Consider the following 18,260-nt stretch of genomic DNA (forward strand, 5'->3'; position numbering starts at 1 on the left):
TGCTTTGGTAGCCAGGAGATTTTAAATTTCCAGGGCAAGCCTTGACTTTTCTGCATGGGGCCGCCACTTTGCTGATGGTCGCATGCGGCAAAGCTGGGAAAGATCCACAGATCAAGATCCGATTGGGGGACAAATTTGGGGGTCTTAAGCACGTAATTTCATCTTCCAACACAGATACGATCCGTAAGGGGAGATGAAATTAACTTTTTAATCTTTTCTTTTTTTTTTTTTAATTTTACACTGAATACCGGCAATCACAGCGGTCCCCGGTGACATCTCCCTGCCGTCTGCTATTTTTGACAGCCAGGTGCAGGGAAACTTTAAATTTGCCGGGCCCTCTGGCCTACTGTGCATGCGTGCCACATGGGTGCATTCACGGAAGTCTGCGGCAGGTTCAGATCACCGCGGGACATCACGAAGGATAGAGGGGGTAGTTTCAGCTCCACTTATGGATCTGATTCATGAGGGAAGATGAAATTTTAACTTTGTATTTTTTTAAACTTTTCGGCGATCTCCGTTATCCATCGGACAATGGTGATCATGGGGCCAGGGACTGGTCACCATGGTCCCCGGTGATCTCTTCAGCCTTACGGCTACTGAAGGTTTTCAATTTCCCGGGCCGATCCAGTCTTCTGCGCATGCGTCGCCTTTTTTCCTTTGGCGTGCATGTGCAGAAGACAGCGGCAGGTCCTTTATGGACCAGATCGCCGCTGGACATCGCGGAGGATGGGGGCGAGTAGTTTCAGCTCCCCTCATGGACGTAATCAGCTTATTGTTACTGCAAAAAAAATACGTAGTAAAGCGCAGGCAAATGCTCACAAAAACCCTGTAAAATGCTGCTCACAGCGCTGCTTTACAAATGCATGAGTCGGAGTGGCCTTGGTGTCACAATTGTATTGGGTTGCACAAGTAGAGAAGTTGTAAAGTATAGTGTGCACTAGTGCTCTTAAATACTATCTTTTCATGTTTCTACTTCGTGAACTTGTCCTGATGCAAGACAACATTGCAAATTACAACGACGCTACTGCTGTTTACATCCTTGGGCGAAGCTACATCTGTCTAACCTCCCTGGAGCATCTGAAAATACAATTTTAGCAATATGAACATATGCTGAGCAAATGTAGTGATGAGATGTAATATCCAAGACTTTAGATTATTTCCATACTTCTAACACACATTTGCGTTGCATTCTTAATTAGCTAGCCTCTACTTTGTGGACAGTTCCACCCAGGCTATAATGCAGGTAGAGGGTGATGCTTTGTGATGGACACTAGCGCTGTACTGCCCCACAGTAGACACCGACCTCTATTATATGTAAGGATACATTCACACGGACATATCCAGAATTTGGCCGGTGGATACATGGTATATGCGCTGTTTTCTTGCATTTTCTACCTATAAGTTAGCAGTCTTTTGCCTCACGTAAATATGCAGCATATTTACAGAAAGATTTAGTACATAAATCAGCAGCGAATACACAGGATTCTTGCGTGTTTCGCATGTATTTGCGCATGCCAACTGATTTAAATGGGCTTCTACAGTGGGACATGCCGCATTTTTTTTTTCATACGATCACATTGTAATACACAGCGTATATGAGCCCTTAGTTTATGGTTATTATGCAATTTCAGAAAGTAGTTTTTTTAACTTATACTAATATTAACTGATTTAAGAAAGTTTCATGTTTAATTTCCATGACTCGACAGTGATTATGGGCACAATCAGATGTAGTGGTCAAGCTCCGGACTTATGGTGCAGATTAGTACAATACTTGTGGGCTTTACAAAACACCATCCACATGTAGCAGAAATTTGCAAAAAAGCAAACCTTTTCTGCGCACAGTGCTAAGGTAGTGGGGTCCGAACTACCAAGCTGCAAAATGTAAATGGCTTTGTTGTGAATTCTCAGAATTCTGTGGGTAGCACACATGAAGCTCATTAACCCTTTCCAATCCACTGTCTGACGTCTTCCTACATTCTGATTGAAGCTTGTACAGCTCCAATGTCAGAAGACGTCCGACAGGGTATTCTTACCGTCTACTGCCAGCCACTCCGCTGTCAGAGCCTCTCTGGCGCTCACACACTGGCTTTAGCCAGCAGATGGGACTGTTGTATTACAGCAAAAAGAGAAAGCCTTTTAGGAAACCCTGAATCTAAAATTGGAATGGAAAGGGTTAAAACTGCAAACTGGCAATACACAGTAAAATCACACTGAGTTCTTGTTGCGTGGTTTCCTGCTGCGCAGCAATGCCTGGTACGTGTGAATGTATCCTTCGTGGTTCTGGATGCATCTTAAAGACTTTGTACCAGAATCTAAAGTTATCCCCTATCGACTTTATGATTCCTGGGAGTTCAACCGCTGGGATCCCGATAGCCCCTGCACGAAGCAGCGGCAGTCGCACATGAATATCGCTACTCTGTTCATTTCAATGATAGCACTGGAAATTGACAAGTACTAGTGCTCACCTGTGTCCAGCAGTCCCACTGAAGATGAATGGAGTGGCACCATGCAAATGCGCCGCCAACCCAGTCAATCTCTTCTCTACTGTGGGAGGTGTAGGGACACTACAGTGAAGAAAAGAGGGGGACACCCCATTCTCTGGATCAGTGGAGGCCCCCACCAGTCAGTCTTTTATCATCTATCCTGTGAACAGGTGATAAAACCAATCCTGGTACAACCCCTTGTGGTATGTTCAGGGTACTAACGGTAGATTTACGTGCGGCAGATCTGTTACAGAACTTTCTGGGGCTAATAAATCTATTCCTTTCGCGTGGATAGGTTGTTTTTGGGTAAGCACATGGATTTCTGCAAGCCCCGTTCAGATGAATACGATATCTGCAGACATTTCTGCCACAAATTTGCTGCATGTGAATAAATCCTATTATGGGACGCCCTGCCTCATTAAAGGGATTTTCAGGACAAAAACTACTGATGACCAATCCACAGGATTGATCATCAATAGGTAATCATCGGGGACCGCCACTCGGAAACCCTGGGGATGAGCTGATCACCCAACCCACAGTCAGTGCGGTGGGCCGGATGTGCGTCTTAGGGAACAGCAGTGGAAGCGCTCTATCTGGCTTCATACCCACTGAAATCAATGGGAGCTGAAGCTGGCTATTACATTAACAGTACTTCTGCTACACGGAGGATGGACGCAGGAGTGTAATAGCCACTTCAGCTCCCATTGATTTCATTGTGAGTGAAGCCAGCTAGGACACTTCCACTTCAGTCCCCTATGATGCACCGACAACAGGCTGAGCGGTCAAGTGATTGCCAAGGATCCAGGGCGGCGGGTCCCTGCCAATTAACTATTGATGACTTATCCTTTTGCCTGCAAAAACCCCTTTAAAAAGTGGAATGGTAACACCCTTTTGTCAATTTCTTTAATCATTTCCCGGAAGAATAACTGAGGAGCAGCACAATCCAAAGTTCATGCTCCACGGTTGTTATTTTTCTCGAAAATGCAACAATTTAGTAAAACAGGCATGCCATGAGATATGACAGTTCCTCTTGAAAACAAAGTAGTTCTTTGCCCGGATACAACACATTAAAAAAAATAATTATTATACATGTGTTAAACTCTCTTAATATCGGAACCAAGTGCAGAGCCGGGCAACGGTCAAGGCAGAGCGACAAACCAATGGAAAAATGAAATCTGTGTGTTTTATGTGTGTGTCCAGGTCTAGAAGATTCCGGACAATGTGACATGGATTTAGCCCGGCTGCTTTCTAAGTCTTTGTGTAGGTGTAACGTTTGTAGACTTTGCGCAGTGTATGCGGTCCAACCCCGGTGGTAGAAAGGAGGACTGGACAATAAGTGCTCCATATTTTCACCACAGTTCAGTGTATTTAGTGATTTCTCAGTGTATGTATTCTGCATGTTGTGAGTATTTGGGATGGATGAGTCTATGGTGGATGTGGTCGTGTTATGTTTGTCCATGAGTGTGATGTCCGGTCTATGGGGTGGATTGTTCTGTCTCTGATGATGACTCTGCCATAGTACAATTTGTACGTCTTGCTTTTCTAGGACTGTCTGAGGAGTGTATTTGTAGTATGCAATATGTCTAACAGTTGGTGCTCGTCTACGAGCTCTTGGTGGATTAGATCTGTAACACTGTATGACAATCATGAACCCCTCTGTTTCTCCAAAGAGGTAAGCCCAAGGCAACAGTTGGACGCAGTTTTGTCAACATGATGCCGACTGAGGTCAAAGGCATACCTGCCATATTATAATAGAATTGTAACTGCATATGGATATAGACTATACAACTACAAAACACCTTGTAGGCATGTAGGAATATTAGAGCCAATGAATTTAGCATTTTATCACATGACCTTTTACTAATAGGTTCTCCAATCCAAATAACATAAGTATAATAAATGCACTCCTAATAATCAACATAAACCTTATCTCTATACATATAAAACTTGGTTGAAGTCTTACCCCTTTAAAGTTCCAGCCTTTAGGAGAAGAAAACAAGGAGAAAGAATTGGTGGGCTGCCATGTTGTCCTGCAGGGGGAGAGATGAGAAAAAAACCATTGTTTACTGTGTACCTGCCAGGAATAACTCATTCGCCGTACAGAGCCGCACAAGACGCCAGAATCTCCGTTTCCTGACACTTTATATTTGTTGGTAGATTTTTCTCCGCGTTTTGTAAACATGTGCAGAAAATGAATGAACTGACAATGGTGACACCCAATACCCGGGCACCGGTGGCTCACACAAGCTGGAATGGTAACAGAGAACCTGAATGATTCTCCTGAAGGAGGACACTTCATGTAAGACGATAACCAGCAGATTGTGTCAACACCTCAAGGCTCATTTACTAGTTACTCAGAGTATCGGCTCTCACAGGAGGCTTGTCCTAAATCAGCCATTAAAGAAAACACCAGGGAGGAAAGGTTATGTTCCTATGAGGAAAGCGAAAAATGTCGGACGGACCCCGTTAGATTGCAATGGGGTCTGTTGGGCTTTTGTCATGCTGTCTTGGCCTTTTCCCGGACAAAATAGTGAAGCATATTGTGCTACTTTGTCCAGGATTTTGAGGCTATAGTAACAAGTGTTACTCCTTTTAGTGTCCAGTGGAGAACGGAATTCACAGCAAACCGTATTCTTGCGCTAACTTTAGATTCAACTCGCTCTTCAGAGCTTCACCGGAACGGTCTGTAGGCCCTCCCTGCTTCCGGGACCCGCGCTAGCAGAGACCTCCCCCAGCCTCTCACATATCCCCCCTATACTTTACAATGTAGAAAACATATTTAGTGTTTTAACATGGACAATGCACACAAAAATACATGGCAGGGGTCTCCCCACTTACAACTGTAGGAGTCTGCTATATGCTTTAAATGCTTTTATTAGTCATTGCTTTCTCATTAAACTACATCTACAATGAAAAACGAAGCAACTTTTCAAATAATCTTATTTACAAATCTATAATTTAGTTTATACAGCTCCTATGGAGACCCATGTGTCTTTATGGTAAAAGACCAAAAACCCCAGTGTAGTCTGATCCTGCGGTCGTATTCCCATCTGTCCACTACTTCTTACTAGCATACATTTGGGAGATTATCAAGTTGTAAGGAGCAGATAAAAGTGGCGGGTAGGTATTATTGTAACGCAGAGTCAGAATGCGATGCAACAGAAAGAGTACCAAAAATATACTAAAATGTTTTATGAACAAAGTAGCACAAGAGATTAATGGTATAACAACAGGTACGCAATTACACTTTGGCGGTAGAGTAACTTGATACTAGCTATGGCTAACTAAATCCTCGGGATGATATCACTTTGTGGACAACACGAAATAACCGTAATACTTTAAAGAACGATATCAGTAACATTTTGTGAAAATCCGTCCCGTTTCCAAGAAAGGTTAACACTCCCAATGTCTCTAAGCCTCACTCGATACTCCAGGCAATACTTGAGTCACAAACAAGGCTTAGAGCACCAGATCCATAGTAATGTTTCGATTTTCCCGTGCGACTTCCGTCTCCCCTGCAGAAGACCTGCTGAGCAACCATTTGTTGGAGTGCGTACCCAGTGTCCCTTCCTTTTGCATGGGAGACATTGCAACTGCGGACCTGGGCACGACTCTCCTTGGTTCATTGTCTCCATTCAGCTGCCCCACCAGGTTATGGCTGTGGTGCAGCTGCTGTCTCCCTCTTGGCTCCAAACACTAACAGCAGATCTCCGGGCCTACCTTACCATCCAGCATTGGGTTCAGCTTTGCCCAACCTTTGTCCTCCATGCACCCGCTCTCAACCAGGTGCTCCCGATGCTTTTTCCTCTATCTCTCAGCAGCAGCAGTTTCCCAGCAGCACCTCAACTCAATCACTTAGTCCCTGCGCTCCTCCAGTGGTGCAGCAAAAATGTCTTACATGTCAGGTGTCAGCTAATCCATTTTACACCAAAGAGTATGCTCCGTCTACGGCAGTGGTGGCGAACCTATGGCACGCAGAGCCCTCCCTGCTGGCACGCATCGCCGTCAGCTGCTCACCACGTTAGTGAATACCGGCAGGGACCGCAGCTCCCCTGCCGGCATTCACTAAGCAGCGCTGCTATGCGCGCTGATCCCAGATGCATATTAACTTTCTCTTCCCCACTTCTGCCCTAATGAGCTATTCCAGCAACCTGATTGGTTGTTTGGTGAATCAGTCAACCCAAACAACCAGTCAGGTTGCTGGAATTGCTGATTAGGGAAGAAGTGGGGAAGAAAAAGTTAATATGCATCCTGGGCACACTGTGACGTCAGTGTGCAGTCGGGATCCTCCTCCACCTCCCCTGATATCTCCTACTTGGTTCCGCGAGAGCAGGGGGAGGAGGCGTCCGGCAGCACACTGACGTCAGTGTGCACCTGCTATCAGCACTGCTGGAGGGCGCGCCAGGCAGAGGAGGAGCGGCGCTTCTACAAGGAGGAGAGGGGGGAATAGGGGGCCGCTGTGGGGTGTCACTATGCTACCGGGGGGGGGGGGGGGGCTGCTGTTGGGTGCCACTTTGCTACTGGAGGGCTGCTGTGGGGTGTCACTGTGCTACTAGGGGACCACTGCGGGGGGTCACTGTGCTACTAGGGGGCTGCTGCAGGGGGTCACTGTGCTACTGGGGGGCCGCTGCTGGGGGTCACTGTGATACTGGGGACTGCTAGAGGGAGCACTGTGATACTGGGGTCTGTTGTGGGGGAGGGGTCACTATTACCGCTGGAGGGGTCACTATTATACTGGGGGCTGCTGTGAAACGTCACTATTATCGCTGGGGCTGCTGTGGGGGAAGGGGGTCATTATTATTGCTGGGGGGGTCACCATTATCGCTGTGGCCACTGGGGGAGGGTCACTATTATTGCTGGGGCCGCTGGGGGGCCACAATTATTGCTGGGTCCACTGGGAGGGTCACTATTATTGCTGGGGCCACTGGGGGTGGTCACTATTATTGCTGGGGCCACTGGGGGTGGTCACTATTATTGCTGGGGCCACTGGGGGCGGTCACTATTATTGCTGGGGCCACTGGGGGTGGTCACTATTATTGCTGGGGCCACTGGGGGTGGTCACTATTATTGCTGGGGCCACTGGGGGCGGTCACTATTATTGCTGGGGCCACTGGGGGTGGTCACTATTATTGCTGGGGCTACTGGGAGGGTGGGTCATCCTGGGTCATAGCTGGGGTATGTTTACATTTGGCAGAAATGGGCAGGGCTGCTTCAAAATAGACCGGGTGCAGATTTTGACTGCTCTTTGGATGCGGAAATGCTGCAGAATTTGACAGAAATTTCTGCGTCCAAAAAGCAGTCAAAATCTGCACTATGTCTATTTTGAAGCGGCTCTGTCCTTTTAAGAACGATGAGGGTAAAATCGCACGTCGTGATAAGCTCCACCCCCTGACGTGTTGGCACTTTGCAGTAAATAAGTGGGTTTTGGGTTGCAGTTTGGGCACTCTGTCTCTAAAAAGTTTGCCATCACTGGTCTACGGTATCGACATCTGGCACAGATTTTGGCACATGCAGTAATTTGTCACAAATTTTTGCGTATCTCAAAGTTCATTGCCATAGCAACACTTTAACCTTTTTGGGTAGCCCCTTACAACAGTTTGACTGCAGGATCAGACAAATGCCTAATCTGAGAGGTTACAAGTAGCAGAGAATGTCATGAGTACCAGTATTACCTCCTCAGAACATACAGGGGGTGGATAAAAACTTGGGAACACTATATGAAATACATGGGATTTTAATCATTAGCACCGAGCTGCCCTTTTGACCCCTGCTTGGCTGAGAGCTTTCCCGCCAAATTTGTATTTACTTCACCTCTTGCCCTGCTCTGGTGGTTTTGGGATCCAGCTGGTAACAGCAGCTGAGTGGCTCAAACCCCTGACCAATGGAACTTTGTTGCTTGGACATATGTTCACTTCTGCCCGGCAGTATCTGTGTCATATTACCTCCATTTAAGGGTGAATGCAGACGGCCGGGTCGGATTCTGACTGAGATTCTTGCAGCGGGATGCGACCCGTAGCCCCTGCATTGACCTCCCGCTTACCTGTCCAGTGTCTTCTCTCCCTGCAGTGTGCTGGCTGGCGCACAGCTCTCGCTGAAATAGGACATGCTGTGATTTTATTACCGCATGAGTTTTCACGCTGTCAAATCACACGGCTGATTGCATAAACTAATGCAATCCTACGGCAGCGTGCAACAGCAGAAATTCTGCATGAAATCTCACAGCAGAATTTCCGCCAGTGTGCATTTAGCCTAAGTTACACGGGATTATGCATTTTGTACGGTGTTTCCATACTTTTGTCCACCCCATGTAGATAATATTTAAAAGTGAAGCTATACAAACTGCATTAACTTTTTAGAATAATAAGGCTGCTTTCTTCTAGAAATCGTGCCTCTTTTATTCATTGGCCGTGTCTGCTTTGGTATTGCTGCTCATTCAAGGGAATGGTGCGGATCTGCAGAGCCCATAGAGGAGTGGCGCTGTTTCTGTGAAAAAGCAGCAAAGTCTTTCTAATCCCATACAACCCATTTAACGCAACTCTCCGGTCCAAAGATAAATTCGGGAGTGGGGGGGAATAATATTACCAGGCACTCTTCCTTTGTGCTATTGTTCTCCATATTGGCCAGCTTTTCCACCTCCCAAGACCCACCTTTGCAGCTGTGCATCGGTAGTTTCCATCTGCTCTGATTGGCCATCACGTGAGCAATATATATACATATATCTATATCTATATCTTAGACTACGGAACCACCACCAAAAAAAAAGAAACTATAGCCAATAACAGTACATAAAAGGTAAAACAGTAGTAAGGAGAGGTGTATCTAGGCTGTCCTGATACATTTTTGTGGATTACAAGTTCTTTAGAGACCATGAAGGAGACATCACATTCTTCTTCTCCGTCCCTGGGAAGAATCACAACCTCATCATCACCACAACCTAGGTAGGAAAGCTGCTGAGATGATTAATGACCCTGTTCACTGACAGAGAAAACTCCGCTCCTCGGTGAGTGCGCATATGATGTCAATGACACACTGCAATGAAATAGACCACTTTCCTGAGAATGAGCCTCCATCAGATCAGGCAGTCCGCTCGGAGATTAATGAGACCACCTGGATAGTCGCTGACCGAATCCAGATGTTTATATCTTGGACTATATCCTGCTGTCTGTGTGTTTAGACTTTTACTTCATATTCATTAAACTTTTCTGTGACTCAAAATTAAGGCTGAACTTGTAAAACTAGTTTATGTGTTTTTTAGTTGGACATTTTAGAGTTACAGAGAGTAAGGGGATGACACGTGAACGACTTCCGCCATCTGTTACCATGTTGCAAGGGTGAGTATTTTTAGAAAGCTGGACCGTTTTGCTGTGAACTTGCTGCATTTTTCCCATTGATCTCAATGGCATAAACAAAGTATAAAAAAAACATATCTGCAATTTTAGAAAGAAAACTCAGCATCAGACATACTGCAGTTGTGTTTTTATGGTGCTTTTATGTTATTATTGAGGCTAAGGTCTCATCGCAGCAGGAAGCCAATGACAGCACACAGCATACCGGGGGACTCCCGATGCTGCCCCCAGGGGTAGCCCCAGCCGAATCAGTGATGCACAGTGCATCTATGCCTGTAGTACTGACCGAGTCAAATTTTACACTAGAATACCTGCAAATGTTTCCAATTTTGTGATTTCTAATTTCTCCATGTTTACATAAGTTTACTGGATGCAGCTCCTAACCAGTTTCAAAGCTGAATATGGATCGCAAGATCCAAAAGTTGTAGACCTTTGGAGTAACATAATAAAATTCTATTTGCTAGCAGCAGCCACTAGATGGAGCTCACTCCACATGTAGCTATACTTCCCCATTGAACTCAATTATAAATTTATATGCAGAGAGCTCCCTCTTCCTCTTATGGCAGCAGAAAGAATTGTGGGATGATTTTTCCAAAATTCTAAGAAAATCCCCACCAAGTGCATCCCTTGCATTAGTGATCCATAATATGACCATAGCCAGCTTTAGATACATGTAACTTGTGTAGTCGCATAAGGTGCAGGCCACCAGTTTGTGGTGGCTGGGGGTGAAAGACCAGGCAGATGTAGGTTGGGGGCAATACTCCCCCTTAGGTCTACCTAGTGTAGTGGTGCAGTATAAGAATGACCTGCAGAGTGTGCTAGTTAGGCAGTCTGATACCAGGAAAGTAAGAGATAGGGTTAACACCTGATGGGTGTAGCAGGAAAAGGGTTGCATTTAAGCTAATTCCTGCCAGAACCCTGGGGGAAGTTACAGCTTGGCAATACAGGACAGGCTGCAAGCTGAGGTCCAGTGTGGACCAGTTGGGTCTGTCACATCGTCTAACGGAGGAAGAGACGCCCTCCAGATGCCCCAGGAAGGGTTAGTGACAGAGCCCTGTGGGTTGCGAACTCTATTTGCTTTTGTGGACTGTATATAATTTCGTTGTGTGCTGTGAAATAAAGGCTGTCAGGAGCCAGATTTGAAGAAAAGCTTCAGTTTCTGGAGCATAATTCCTGTGAGGTGGCCATTCTGGTATCCCAAAGTGGGCGATCCTGTGGCAAGCAGACTCCAACTTGCCACACTAGCTAATCATCTTACTCATCATCTTGTGAAGCTACATGAATCATCCCCTTTCTGGCTCTGTCTTCTCACCTCTGATGCTCTGACGTGCCGCTTTAAGCCCATCTGTGCCCAAGTGCATAGTTTAGCTACTGTATTTGTGTTGTGAGCCTGGTTCTGGGGCTGTATTTATGTTATAAGGTGGGTTCGGGTACTGTATTTACCATGTTCTGAGGTTGGTTTATGCCATATTTATGTACTGAAGTTGGTTCCTGCTGCTGTATTTATATTATGAGCTTGATTCTGGTATTATATCTGTACTGAAGTTGGTTCCGGTGCTGTATTTATGTAATGGGTTTTATCCTAGTGCTCTATTTATATTATGAACTTAGTTCTGGTATTATATAGTTGTACCAAGGTTGGTTCTGGTGCTGTATATTATTAGTTTGTTTCTGGGCTTGTATTTATGTTATGAGCTTGGTTCTGGTACTGTATTTATTCATTGAGCAGTTCTGGTGTGGATATGCTGCAATCTACACAGGCAGAATACCGACAGACTGCCTATTAGTGCAGTATATATATATATTTTTTTTTTTTATGATGGGAGGCACCAAAAAACATTTTGCAAAGCCATCTAACCTTAGGCTGGCACTGAACAGAACCATATACATGAGGCCTAAACAACTGAATACATATACTTCCAAGTCATGCCTTTTCCTTCACTTATGCAGGTTTTCATGGCATTACTCCACCATGTATCCAGACTGTATAACCTGATAAATGAACCGGGATATAAAATACAGTATCCTATAAGATGCAAAAAAAACCCTAAACATTGTGATTAGAGATGAGCGAACGTACTCAGTAAGGCAGATTTCGCAATCGAGCACCACGGTTTTCGAGTACTTCACTACTCGGGTGAAAAGTACTCGGGGGCGCCAGGGGGCGGGGCGTGGCGTGGTGGAGCGGGGGGTAGCAGCGCGGAACAGGTGGGAGCTCTCTCTCTCCCTCTACCCCCCACTCCTCTCTGCAACCCCCTGATCACCCACAACGCCCCCGAGTACTTTTCACCCGAGTAGTGAAGTACTCGAAAATCGCGGTGCTCGATTGCGAAATCGGTCTTACCGACTACGTTCGCTCATCTCTAATTGTGATACGTGGTCAGAAGCGCCTGTGTACCTCTGATTTTCGCATTACCGCGAACATTCCTATTTTGGTCTACCTCGCCATCAGTAAACCAGCATGAATCATACTTCAGCTGCAGCGATCACCAAATGTCTGGTACAAAGCCCAGCTAACAGGCATATCCTTAGTTTTCAAAGAAGAAGAAAAACTTTTGAAGTTCAAAGCCGCGTTCATCTGGTCGCTGCAGAACGGCTGGGGTCTCTAATTATGTAACACTTAACGTGTATTTGGGGAAATCGGATCAGGGTTTTCCCACATAAATTGCACCGAGTCCTCCCTTATACTTTCATCAGCATCGCACCAGCTACAAATCACAGAATGTTCTACAAGTGTCTCATTTGACCTGAAGACTGTTCTTATTGATGTGTCCCGTACGATAAATATAACGAGAGCAGGTCAAGGCCTTCCAGTGACACGTAAATGGCCATCGTATTAGGCTGACCATACAAATTAGCATTCATCCAACAGTGGTCTCACTTACCACCCTACACACTCGCCTTGCCCGAAAGTGCATATGTTGTGAATGTAGAGAGAAGGGAGAAAGCTGCTGCCAGAGGAGTCTTATCTGTCAGGGCTTATCTCCACAACAGCAGAGGCAGCTAAAATCCAAGTTGGGAGACCCTCATACATATTAGATGTTGGGCTGGTCCCCCGAAATCAGCGGTTTCAGATGATATTCATCTAATGTGTATGACTGAGGCCGCTCTATCCATAGGGCAAATCTATCTGCACTAGGCCCTGTAGTAACCCCAGACCCCCGGGCAGCAATTTCAACAGTATCTACATACGCAGGAGGCGGATACAGCTGATAAGTATTCAAGAGTTTAAAAAAAAATTACATTCATCTATCGCATGTCTCCTCCGCTCTGTTTCCACGCACTTTTAAATCATGTATGGTACTTGTCGAGGCTGGGATTGACCGCAGTGGTCACATGCTTGGACGGACACTTGACTGCTGGATGCAGAGGTTAGTGGAGGCTGCAGGGAAGTCTGTAGGGTCGGGGTTAGGGGAGTATGAATGGGTTGCTTACCATAAAAAAGTTTGGGAATGGAGGAAGGCAGTGAGTTGTTGGGAGGGCACTGTAACACCTGTGCACTGGGCCTACTCAGATATTAAAACATCCCTGTATATGTCCACCCTTAAGGATATATGAAGTTATATGAAATCCTTGGGGAAATAACAGTGGCATGTTCTATTGCATGTTGTATTATGCAAGTATTTCCCTAGAACCGCAAGGCTTCCATATGCTGCTGTACAGAATTCTAACTTCTAGAACTGGAAGGCATAGTATGGGCCCACAGCAAGCACTGGGTGCTGTATAATCCAACCATACAACGCCAATCCATAATACAGCAATCTGCATACTCCTACCATACAATGGCGGGTCCGTTCTAGGATATAAATGCTGCTAGGGGGCAGCACTGGTTGAATTAACCAGTCCACCTATAACTATTATGTCCACACGTGGCTGAATTTGCTGAAAAATTTCTATAGCATACATTCCGCAGCAGAGCAAAACCCGGGTCAAAATCTGCACCATTTGGTGCAGAACTCACAGCTCATTTGGTAGATTCCGCACTGAAAATCCGCTGCTATCATTTACATGCCGTAGATCCAAAATCTGCTTTACAGGTCAATTTCTGCAACAGATTTTTCTTAGCTGCTACTGTAAATAATGAGGATTTTCCATGTGGACATTCCAGAAGAAGAAAATCGGCTCCATTTGTACATACCCTACGGCTTCCGTTATTTGGGCACTGCGGCGTACTGTTATTGAGCGTTGATTTTAAAGCACAATATCAGAAGAAAATCTAGAATAATGTCCCAGGAACAACTTCTAGAGCTGCGTGACTATGTCATGGCGTGTTTAATGCTACAGCCTATCACACAACGGGCATTCATGTGCCTAACCATTGTAAGGAAAATGATAAAGGCATGGATAAATGCGCGGTGTTCAGCCCGGCATCATACAGCAGCGTGCTGGAGCCGCATTAGAGGATACAGAACACGATAGACCAGCTCATCATAAAGGTGTATTCACATGGGTGAGTTTCACGCACGACTTCCAACAGATAGTGATATGGACAAAACTTGTTAACACACGGATTTCAAGGTGTTCATTCACATGAGCGCTTTTTTTCATTCGAGTATTGCTGCGAAATTAAAAGTTGCTGTATGTCCTATTCTAAGTAATTGCCTATTATTTCCTATGGGATATTTAAAAAAAAAAATTGCATTGCACTTACATGCCGGCGCATGCTACTTTTTCATGAAAATCACAAGTACATAGACGCGCGGCCATGTGTTTTACAAACGCGCCATCAGTCCGAGTGTCGCCTGTGTGAATGTATCCCAAGTGTGTCTCTATCTGCTTATAGCACATCAGGCACCGAACGCTGCAGCTGACTACAACTTTTGTGAAATCTGGCACAGTCCAACCCCAAATGAAACTATGGAAATTCAAGGCCTTTGAAGTCAGTAGCACACTATGTCCACTCACTATACAGGGTATTCCAATGAAGTTGACTCAAAGCCGCAGAATTCACCACTACAGACTAGGTTTACCTTCACAAACTGCCTCTTATATCATTGTCCCAATGGCTGATACAACTGTGCCTTGTTGTTATGGGTTGTGTCTTTTCACCTAATACCTAGTGTGGCCGGTCAATGTGATTATGGCCTCTTATCTATTACTTTATTGCTTGGTGGCCTGTTTTAACTGGATAAATATACAGTGATCAACCATAACATTAAGGCCTCATGTCCACTAGCTAAATGGAATTGCGGATTCCGCCCATAGGGAATCATTGGCCATCCGCGGGCCTATTAAATTGATTTTTGCACCCGCGGATGGCATTTTAAAAGAATTGCATTTTTCACGCGCGGGAGAAAAAACGCGGCATGCTCCATTCTGCTGCGGATTCCGTGTGGATTGTCAACATTGCTATCACATTGATAGCAATGTGTGCGGATATCTGCATGCAAAAAAAAAAAAAACATTTAAAGTAAATCCGCCGCGGCCTAAGGCCTCATGTCCACTCAAAAAATACAATCCGCGCAGAATCTGCCAGGGATTTCCGTGGCGGATTCCGCGCGGATTTGCTTTAAATGGCATTTTTTTTGCATGCAGATAGCAATGTTGCCGATCCACGCGGATTCCACTGCAAATGGAGCATGCCGCGTTTTTTCTCCCGCGCATGAAAGCAATTCTTTTAAAATGCCATCCGCGGGTGCAAAAATCTATTTACTGGACCCGCGGATGGCAATGATTCCCTATGGGCAAAATCCGCTGCGGAATCCGCAATTAGGCCTCATGTCCACGGGGAAAATCACATCCGCTGCGGATTTGTAACGCGGATTTGGGCTGCGGATGAGCTTATAATTGTATTTTATTGCATGCGGGTGACATGCGGATGCGTTTTTTTTCACGCGCGTATGTACATGGAAGCAGTTTTTACGCTGGAGGTGTTTTGCCCACTTTACCCCACCTCCTAGTACTTTCTCCACCTCCCAAGCCTTGAAATCCGCAGCGGATCTCCCGCACCCATTTAATTCACATTTAATATCCGCAGCGGATCTCCCGCACTCATAGAGATCAATGGGGGCCATCCGGAGCGTGATCCGCACTTAAATGGAGCATCTCGCGTTTTTTTTCACGCACCGGAAATTTTTAAATCACTTTTAAATACCATCCATGGGTATTTATCTACCCACGGGTGTCCAATGCATCCCTATGGGGCGCGGATCCGCGTGCGGGAAAAACGCTGCGGATTTTAAATAACAATTATCCCGTGAACATGAGGTCTAAGGGCTCATGTCCACGGGCAAAATATGATTTAAGATCCGCAGCGGATCTCCCGCATGCGGATCCGCACCCCATAGGGATGCATTGACCACCCGCGGGTAGATAAATACCCGCGGATCGTCAATAAAAGGGATTTAAAAAAAAATGGAGCATGGAAAAATCCGGACCATGCTCCATTTTCGTGCGGGTCTCCCGCGGGGACGGCTCCCGCGGGCTTCTATTGAAGCCTATGGAAGCCGTCCGGATCCGCGGGAGACCTAAAATAGGAATTTAAAGTATTTACCATCCGGCGCGGGCGGGGAAGGTCAGCTGTTCCTCACGGCCGCATCTTCCTTGCTTCGGCTCGGCGGATGTGCCCGGCGCATGCGCGCGGCACGTCGGCGACGTGCCGGCGACGTGCCGCCGGCGTCAGGAATTCATCCGCCGGCCGAAAATGAAGATCCGGCCGTGAGGAACAGCTGATCTTCTCCGCCCGCGCCGGATGGTAAATACTTTTAAATTCTTATTTTCGGCGCTCATGTCCGCGGGGCAGGAGGGACCCGCTGCAGATTCTACATGTAGAATCTGCAGCGGATCTGATTTTCCCCGTGGACATGAGGCCTAAATCTACTGGCAGGTGATGTGAATAATATAGATTTAGTGATAATGGCGCCTGTCAGGGGTGGGATATATTAAGTAGCGAGTGAACAGTCAGTACTTGAAGTTAATGTGTTTAAAGCAGAAAAATGGGCAGGGGTAAGGACATGAGTGACTGACAAAGGCAAAATTATTGTGAAGCCTAGGGTCAGAGGATCTTCAAAATGAGAGGTCTTGTGGGGTGTTCCCAATACGTAGTGATTAGTACTTACCAAGAGTGGTACAAGGAAAGATAACTGGTAAACCAATCAAAGCAACATGGGCCCCCCAAGGCTCAATACAGTGAAGGCCCATTTACACACAAAGATGATCACTCAAAAGATGGCTTTTGAGCTATCATTTTGGATAAACTACTACTTGGTACTAATGCCTATTAGTACCAATTAGTAGCCTGTGAGCTGCGGGGAGCAATATTCAGAGAACAGCCCACCGCTCTTCTCTGAATACATTCCCTTTGTTCTGCCACTGGGCTGACAGCTGAGACAATGTTATCAGCGCTCCCCGGGCAGAACACAACGTGCAGTCCGTCCTATTAGCTGTTCTGCCAAACGATGGATTTCACGCCAAACTGAAAATCGTTGTTCGGCTGAAAAGTGAGAGATGGGCACACTTACATGCAGCGATTATCGCTCAAAAGATGGCTTTTGAGCGAATTTTGAGCAATAACTGTTGTGTGTAAAAGGGCCTTAAGTGTGGAGCAAAGGATAGCATGCCTGGTCCGATCCAATAGAAGAATTACTGTAGGGCAAATGGTTGATTAAGGTAATGGTGTCGATGATGAGAAAGCACCTACAAAAGGGCCATGGTGCAATGGAAGAAGGCTGTCTGGTCTGCTGAATCACTTTTTCTTGTGGCCGACCAGATGCTTTACTTACCTGGGTATGAAATGGAACAGGAAGCACTATGGAAAGACACGTCAGTGGAGACAATGTGCTGCTCTGGGCAATGTTCTCTTGGGAAAGCTTGGGTTTTGGCATTCATGTAGAGTTTTTTTGGACATGTACCATCTAGATAAACATTGTACAGACCAAGTACGTCCATTCAAGGCAACGGTATTCCCTAAACGCAGTGCCCGATTTCAGCAGGCTAATGTGCCCTGACGCTTCAAAAATTGAACAGGAATGGTTTGAGGAACATGACAAAAAGATAAAAGTGATTACTGGCCTCCAAATTCCCAGATCTCAATCTGATTGAGAACTTTGGGATTAGCTAGAAAAACAAGTCCGATTCCTGGAGGCCAAACCTCACAATTTACAGAACTTGCTTAAAGGATCTGCTACTAAGGTTTTGGTGCCAGATACCACAGGACACTTCCAGAGGTCTTGTGGAGTCCTTGCCTTGATGGGTCAGATCTGTTCTGGTGGCACGAGGAGTACTCATACAATACTATTCTGGTGGTCTTAGTGTTATAACTGATTGATGTATACTATGATTAAGTTGTTGCTACATATTTACATAACTATATGTACACACATACAGTATAAGGCTGTACTTACACGGGTGAGTGCAGTATTGGTCCAGATTGGACCCATATAGCACTCCTAACACCTGCGTTTTGTTTGTTTTTTTGAGAAAAGGAAATAAT

At 45.7% G+C, this 18,260-nt stretch overlaps 1 protein-coding gene across 1 annotated transcript in view; it reads right to left on the bottom strand.

Moving 5' to 3' along the window:
* Nucleotides 1-18,260, bottom strand: part of ARHGEF3 (Rho guanine nucleotide exchange factor 3) — a 317,749-nt gene that overhangs the window by 202,653 nt on the left and 96,836 nt on the right. Inside the window, exon 2 of the mRNA XM_066596556.1 lies at nucleotides 4,447-4,513. Coding sequence (XP_066452653.1) covers nucleotides 4,447-4,513 — 67 coding nt within the window. The remainder of the gene's footprint in view (nucleotides 1-4,446; nucleotides 4,514-18,260) is intronic.

Source organism: Eleutherodactylus coqui, chromosome 3, assembly GCF_035609145.1.
Source record: "Eleutherodactylus coqui strain aEleCoq1 chromosome 3, aEleCoq1.hap1, whole genome shotgun sequence".
Lineage (NCBI taxonomy): Eukaryota > Metazoa > Chordata > Amphibia > Anura > Eleutherodactylidae > Eleutherodactylus > Eleutherodactylus coqui.